At 33.0% G+C, this 7918-nt stretch overlaps 2 protein-coding genes across 2 annotated transcripts; one reads left to right on the forward strand and one right to left on the reverse strand.

The window, feature by feature from the left end:
* Positions 1 to 1364: 1364 nt before the first annotated feature.
* Positions 1365 to 2821, forward strand: LOC114916515 (uncharacterized). Its single transcript, XM_083072715.1, has 2 exons — positions 1365 to 1462; positions 1537 to 2821. Exons 1-2 carry the CDS (start codon positions 1414 to 1416, stop codon positions 2376 to 2378), a joined length of 891 nt encoding a protein of 296 aa, XP_082928841.1. The 5' UTR covers positions 1365 to 1413; the 3' UTR covers positions 2379 to 2821.
* LOC145957413 (serine/threonine-protein phosphatase 7 long form homolog) lies at positions 2744 to 4953 on the reverse strand. Its single transcript, XM_083073668.1, has 2 exons — positions 3621 to 4953; positions 2744 to 3535 (listed from the first exon to the last, which is right to left on the reverse strand). Exons 1-2 carry the CDS (start codon positions 4389 to 4391, stop codon positions 2744 to 2746), a joined length of 1563 nt encoding a protein of 520 aa, XP_082929794.1. The 5' UTR covers positions 4392 to 4953.
* Positions 4954 to 7918: the final 2965 nt, after the last annotated feature.

Here is a 7918-nt window from a genome sequence, read left to right on the forward strand (position 1 = left end):
CATTTACTACAGTTGAATCACATGCACCACAAGTTTCACCTTCACGTTCACCTTACGAAGTTTATCAAAGTTACCAGTAGACTAACCCATCTGGCCCTTCTTATGATATCCCCTCCAACTACAACATTGAGTCATACACACAGCTTTTAAGTGGTCCAATCATGGACCTTAATCAAATACCTTCTCAGCCATTTGAGCAAGCTAGACCTTATGCTTCTCAACCCAATGTTGAAACCAACATTGAAGATGATGTTGTTGTTGGTCTCCCAACAGAAAATGTCTTTGATCCTTTTAGCGAGGACGAAGACGAAATTCTCTCTGCACATGAACATGATGATGAAGAAACCCTCCCAATTCCAAATAATCCACCACTACAACCACAACCAGTAGCCATATACAACCCACCTCCACACTTTTTAGAGTTTCCCAATGAAATCCAACAAGACAGTGAGTATAGCCATTTGTTGGAGCGTGATATGGTTGTGTATCCACCTGGAACACTATTTGTTGGCCAACGCTTCCAAACAAAAGAACAAATGCAGGATGCCATAAATAGATTTCACATTGTCAACCATTGCAGTTACAAGGTTAAAAATTCAAGCAGTAGTAGGCTTGTTATGGAATGCGTTCACCACAACTGTGCCTGGAGATGTCGTGGTATATTGCGAACCAGGGAACAACATTGGGAAATCATGATCCTTGAGGGCCCCCACACATGTGTTTCCCCACTTATCTCCCAAGATCATAATAAATTGGGATCACAAATGATTGCTCAAAGCATTGGTGAAATTATTGAGGTTGATCCATCAGCATCCATTTCAACCATCATAGCCCACATCAAGTCCACCATGGGTTATACAATTAGTTACAGAAAGGGATGGTTAGCCAAGCAACATGCCATTGAGAATATCTTTGGAAACTGGGAGGAGTCGTACAACAAATTACCAGGTATGTTGCAAGCAATGCAAATGTATGTTCCAGGTTTTATTTGGAAATTAAATACGCAACCGGCTTACCAAGGTGAATTATTGGACGAGGGGAGTGTTATCTTCAAAAGGTTATTTTGGACCTTTAAACCATGCATTGATGGTTTTGCCTTCTGCAAACCAATTGTACAAGTGGATGGTACATTTTTATATGGGAGATATAAAGGTACACTATTGGTCGCAGTTGCGCAAGATGGTCGCAACAACATAATTCCTATTGCATTTGCTGTTGTTGAAGGTGAAACTAGTGATGCATGGTTTTTTTTTTCTGAAGAACTTGAGGCGGTATGTAACATCGCAAGATGGGTTGTGCCTTATTTCTGATCGTCATGAAGCTATTCGAAGTGCATACTCAAGAAATGAAAGTGGCTGGACGGAAAATAATTCTGTTCATGTCTATTGTATTCGACATATTGCACAAAATTTCATGCGACGGTTCAAAAATGCAGCACTAAAGAAGGATGTCGTCAATATGGGTAAGTTTATCATTACTTTTTTTAAAGCATTTGATTATTACTTTTAATTATTTAATAATTTCATTATTTTGCAGCCTACGGGATGACTGAACCTAGATTCTTTTACTATTACAACATAGTAAGAGATACTAATGTTGAAGCAGCTCAATGGTTAGACAACATTCCTAGGGAAAAATGGACACTAGCATGGGACAATGGACGACGTTGGGGACACATGACAACAAACCTAGCTGAGTCAATTAATTCCGTATTGAAGAAAACACGAAATTTGCCAATTTGTTCCATGGTAATGGCCACATACACTCGTTGCAACAAGTTTTTCGTTCAAAGAGGTACGGAAGTGGGCGCAATGATTAATGCAGGACATGTCTACTCGGAAATTGCAAATAAAACTATTCAAGATGCACAGTCTAAGGCAAATACTCATAGAGTTATCAGCTTTGACAGATCAAGCAGTAGATTTCTAGTGGAAGAAACGCAACATTCGAGAGAAGTTCGACCAGCTGGGAGATTTGCGGTAAGGCTTGATGAATTGTGGTGTGATTGTGGCAAGTTCCAAAAAGTTCATATCCCTTGCTCACATGTGCTTGCTTCATGCTTACATGCACATCATGACTATGAAAGGTACATATCTCCCATATATACCTTACAACAAGTTGCAAAGGTATACGAAGGACAGTTTGGAGAGCTTCGACATGAAGATTATTGGCCTACTTACACTGGTCCAACTTTGTGGCCAAATCCAGAACTGAAGAGAACTTCGAAGGGTCGACCAAAGTCCACCAGGATTAGAACAGAGATGGATATTAGAGAACAACATACTCATGTCAAAAATTGTTCTTATTGTCACACTCCTGGTCACACTAGGAAGACATGTCCGAATATTAGTCATGGATGTAGTTCCCGCCACCAATGATCAATATTGTTGTAATCAGTTGTAATAAATTTATTTAGTTATGTAATATTAAAGTTAATTACTTTGTGTTAGTATCGGATAGTACGTTGTGTTTGTGTTAAAATCGTATATTGTGTTAAAATCGTATATTGTGTTGAAATCGTATATTGTGTTGAAATCGTATATTGTGTTGAAATCGTATATTGTGTTGAAATCGTATATTATGTTCGCAACAATACTTATAATTATAATAGTTTATAACCTTCTTAGTCTAGATCGCATGTAAAAATGCATAATATTAAAATTCATATTACATTGATAAAGACACATAGTACATTAGAATAAAAAAACAATAACATTAACATAGAGTGATTTATATACATTTTTCAATCTCCGTAATGGTGTCCAGTTCCACAACGAGGGCGACGTCTATTACGGCCTGGATTACGCCGTGGAGGTTGTTGCTCAGAAGGATTTGCTTCATCATCAACCACCGGATGTTGAAATGGTGCTAAAGAACTTCCAGGTTCATTACCGAATTGTGGACGGTAAAGAGATTGCATGTATGATTGTGCTGAAGATGGAGTTCTAAAATCTACTCGAAATAAATTTGTAAAAAAATCCTCTGAAGTTGTTGCAAATGAATGTCGTCTGTCAATTATGTTTTGTTCAGGAGTGACGTACTGAGGATTTGATACATGTTGACCAGTCTCTTCATGCGATCGCATGGAAGTTCGACCAGTCTCAAATGTTGTGGAAGTCCTTCGTTGTTGATGGGTCCTTGGATCTTGTAGTAGTCGTGGCACAGATAAAAAATAGATGGAATTGGCCATGTACCATTCCATGTATTCTCGTGTGTGAAACAGTGGGTCTTGCATTGGATGACCCATCAATGTGTGCTCACGTCTATTGTTCCATATGTCGATCCACTGAGCATGTCTTGTAACCCAATTTTCATCTTGTCTTCCCCTCATGTCAATGTTGTGCAGGTTATCCAAATTATTCGGTGGAGAAGGGACATCCTGGAAGAGACGAAATTGCAATTTCACTCTATCAGATTGGTGCCATTCAACAATTGCAAAACAAATAATGGAGGTGCATGATGTCCATAGCAGAGCATCTCTATATGCTTGCATCGGTATTGCTGTTTGCAATACTCCATATGGCGCCCATAAAAACTACAAAAAAAATTAAACTTCTTTAGTTAACATATTATGCTAAACAAAAGAAAAAATAAATAAAACTTTGATTTTAAAGAGTTACCTGATCATTCTGAATGTGATCAAACCTTGATCTATATCCAACAACATCATTATGAGGTACATTTTGAAAGTTTAAAACTCTGCCCCCGCTCCATTTACAGACTAGAGGGAATGATGCTGGTAACCTGGAAATAGGCGCAATATATGGCATGTGATGCCATGCCCAAGATTGTAACAGAGATGCACAACCACCCATTGTTTTGCTACTAACATTTGTAGCTCTACACATTTCCCTATATAACATAGCTAAACAAGCCGACCCCCAACTATATCGTCTTGTTCTTCTAAGATTTATTAATAAAGATAAATACATAAGATGTACCTTATTGCCTGTTTTTTCAGGCATCAAAACACCTCCTATTAACCCTAATATATATGATCTACAATGTGCATCAAGTTGTTCTTGAGATGGCTCCTCTGGTAATTCTAACATATTATCTCTTAACCACTTTAACTTAATCATAGAGCCAATTAGTGACTCACCTTTAACTGGCATGATTCCGAGATAGGTGGAGCACATTTCCTCCCAGTCATATAATGTTGGGCCAATGACTGGTAAACCATCAACTCTTAAGCCAAGTTGAAGTGCAACATCCTCCAGTGTTATGGTGCACTCTCCAGTTGGAAAATGGAATGTATGAGTCTCAGGTCTCCATCTTTCAACCAAAGCTGTGATTAATGCGTGATCCACTTTTAGATGTCTGAGCTTTGCAACCCCAGAAAAACCCACTTCCTCTAGTATAGGAACAATTAGAGGGTGAGGTTCTGGCATTGAATGACAGTAAGAACAAATAATATTCTCAGTCTCCTGCAATAATAATTACCAAAATTAGTACTAATTTGTTACAAGTTAATTGAAATTTAAAGTATATAACGAAAGTGCTGAACTTACAGTTCTACCAATGAAAGCAGACCTATGCTCATTTTGCTTCCACAACAACATTTTTGATATAGTTAATAAAAATTGAAGAAAAAAAAAATTTCTTACTATCAAGGTGAATCAGAAGCAGTACAAATCGCATCAAAAAATGAAGGGGAGGGGGACTATTTATAGAAAAACGCAAGTTTTTACTGTTTACCTAGAACGGGCCGTTCCAAAACCAGAACGGCCCGTTCCAAATCAAAAAACCTTTGTAAAAACAGCTCCTGGAACGGGCCGTTCCTAAGCCGTTCCAGGAGTTAAAAAAATGTGTAAATATCTATGTTGGAACGGGCTGTTCTAAAACAAAAACGGCCCGTTCCACGTTAAAAAAATGGCCACAACAATTTGTTTAAAACGGGCCGCTTCCAACATCTATTTCAACGTTAATTCTTAACGTCGGAACGGCCCGTTCTTGTCCCGTTTCACGTTAACAAATGCCACTCTGTTTCTTTAAGCAGAACGGCCCGTTCTGATTTCGGAATGGGCCGTTCCGCTTCCAACGTCAGCCCACGTCTCCCCTGCAAATACGAAAAAAAATAAATATATAAAAGCAACTCAGAATTCGGTTCCCCGGGAACCGAATTCTGAGTTGAAAAATAAAAAAAAAAAATACATTTTGGTGCTCAGAATTCGGTTCCCCGGGAACCGAATTCTGAGCTTGAACAGTGAATAGTTCTATCTGTGTAAATAAACCTGCACAGTGGTTATTTGGGTATTTTTTTTTTTAAAAAATAATATTTAGGTAAAAAATTCACATAATACATGATGATGTGATAATATGCTAACATGATATAAATAATGTGACATTTTATTGATATGATATATAATGATATCATTGTGATGTCATCTTTTAATAAGGTGACACATGATGATGTAAGAAAAATTAACTTTTTATATTAATGTTTAAAAAATAAAAATTAAAAATAAAATGTTTAAGTTTTTTAAGGATGGTTTTTTAGAAAATAATTACATAGATAAAAAAAATGCACTAAATTAAATAAAAAAAATCATATTTAAGCCTACAATCAATTATCAAAACTGATTACAGCCAAAACAATCATGTCACTTAAAATTCAACCGATTATCAACAAAAAAAAAATGTTTTTACTTTCAACATAATTGACTACTCAATTCAAACTCCAGATCAGAGTTAGTTATAATGTTCAATTTTAGAAAATAAAACTGTTTTAGTATTAATTAATAATGCAAAAAAGAACACTACAAAAATCTTTCCTTTTTTTTTTCTTCAGGTTTAACAAACGTATATGTTTAATTAAATATCAATTAATGCAATATTCATAACGGCAAAAACAAAAAAAAAAATGTTCGTGGTAGTCTAACATCAGCTTGTATATATAAGCATATTTATGCATAAAAAAGTATAAGCATATTTATCTTGATTAAGAAATTGTACTAAAATCAAGATGGCCATCCAACACAAGTCTATTGTGAAATTCACAATCCTGTTGCTTTTCATTATCATTGCATCAGGTTATAAGCCATGCTTTTCTCATTTAATTTCATATGTTAGCTCAGTGTATCAATTTCCTTATATAACATTAATGTTATTGCAATATTATACACCAATCCATTTACCTTCATACGTTATATTGTGTTGGTTTTGTGTTAACAATTAAATTGATTGATTGTATTTTAATACATAACCGAGAACAAAATTTAAAATTAAATTCTCATGCAAATTACCAAACTACATACCCACTTGGCTAACCTAATAATTAATGTATATGCAGATATGTGGAAGAAATCAGAGGCAAGGTTTCTAGTGACATTCCGGTGCCAAAGTGATGAAAATTGTGATTCAATTTTTCCAGGGCAAAGCTGCAAATGTGTTGACACATGGTGCATTTGTCCAGTAACAAATCCTCCTCCTTTCACCCAAATTCCCCCCATTCAATCACCCTGATCAAGTAGACACCTCCAAAGAATGGAAGAGAATCACAAAGGAAGGATTGCATATATCATTAATCATTATTATGTACTTTTTGCATTACTCTGTGATGTTAATAAAATTTAATCTTTAAAGAGTTTTAATCATTGGTGATATATATGCATTTACTTAATTATTTTTATGATTGTGCTAATTTTGCGGGTAATTTTAAGAATATAAAATAATGCTTGAAAATATTTTGATTGATGATAATTTATTTTAAAGATGATTTATAAATATCTAAAAATTAAAATTAATTTAAAAATAAAGAAAATTATTTGATTGTTATATTTGATGTTAATTAAGGATAATCAAGTGTTCATTATATTTTTAATTAAGATGAAATTGATATTGATTTATATAAGAGTTTAAATCACAATTAAAGAGAGTTGAGTTTAGTGAAAGGGGTTAGGAATACCTTTGTTTTAGTGTCCGACTCCTAATAACTAAAAATAACTTTGTTTTACATTATCATTTTGAATATATTTTTTGTTTACATTTTATTAAGTCATGTCATATTCGATTTCTTATGAAATCTTGTGAAACTTCTTATATATATATATATATAGAGGAGGGTTCAAACGACACTGGTGTAACTTTTACTAAGTGTTACACCGTTCAATAATTTTATATTAAATGTAAATTTTGAAAATCCAACCGTTAGATTGAAAGCTCATATCTCTTAGATCATATATATCAAATTTTATATTAATCTAAGATGATTTGATACTTCATTCTCATAAATAAAAAATTGACGTAATATATATATTTCAAAATATACTAAAATATGAACATTTTGATCACCTTCAAGTTGTTGTTCAATTTTAACAAAATTTGATATATATGATCTAAGATATATGAACTTTCAATCTAACGGTTGGATTTTCAAAATTCATATTTAATATAAAGTTATTGAGTGGTGTAACACTTAGTAAAAGTTACACCGGTGTCGTTTGAACCCTCCTCATATATATATATATATATATATATATATATATATATATATCAAATTTTATATTCTACATCAAATTATAATAATTTAATTGTTAAATTAAAAAATTTTAATGTATAGATTAAATTTACAAATTTTTTAAAAATTTTAAAATCATATGATACTTCATTTCATTAATTCAAACTGACAAATAATCATAAAAATATTTTATATGTTAATTTAAATCTATATAATGAAGTATCATATAATTTTTATTTTTTTTAAACTTATAAACTTAATCTATATATTAAGAATTTTTAATTTAAGAGTCTAAAATTTCAGAAAAACTAAAATTATATAATCATAGTACTTGAAGAATTAAAATTAATTAAAAATTAAGATATTATAATTATACAACTATAATACTTAAATAATTAAAATTACTTAATCAAAAATTAAAGGTTTAAAATCACATTATTTCTATACGATAAAAAGTTT

The sequence above is a fragment of the Cajanus cajan genome, chromosome 4 (assembly GCF_000230855.2).
Source record: "Cajanus cajan strain Asha chromosome 4, NIPB_CcT2T_4, whole genome shotgun sequence".
Lineage (NCBI taxonomy): Eukaryota > Viridiplantae > Streptophyta > Magnoliopsida > Fabales > Fabaceae > Cajanus > Cajanus cajan.

Coding starts and splice junctions, on each gene's coding strand:
- LOC114916515 (XM_083072715.1), top strand. CDS start 1,414: ATGCGACGGTTCAAAAATGCAGCACTAAAGAAGGATGTCGTCAATATG. Junction 1,463..1,536: donor GAAGGATGTCGTCAATATGG/GTAAGTTTATCA, acceptor ATTATTTTGCAG/CCTACGGGATGACTGAACCT.
- LOC145957413 (XM_083073668.1), bottom strand. CDS start 4,391: ATGCCAGAACCTCACCCTCTAATTGTTCCTATACTAGAGGAAGTGGGT. Junction 3,536..3,620: donor ATCACATTCAGAATGATCAG/GTAACTCTTTAA, acceptor TTTTTTTTGTAG/TTTTTATGGGCGCCATATGG.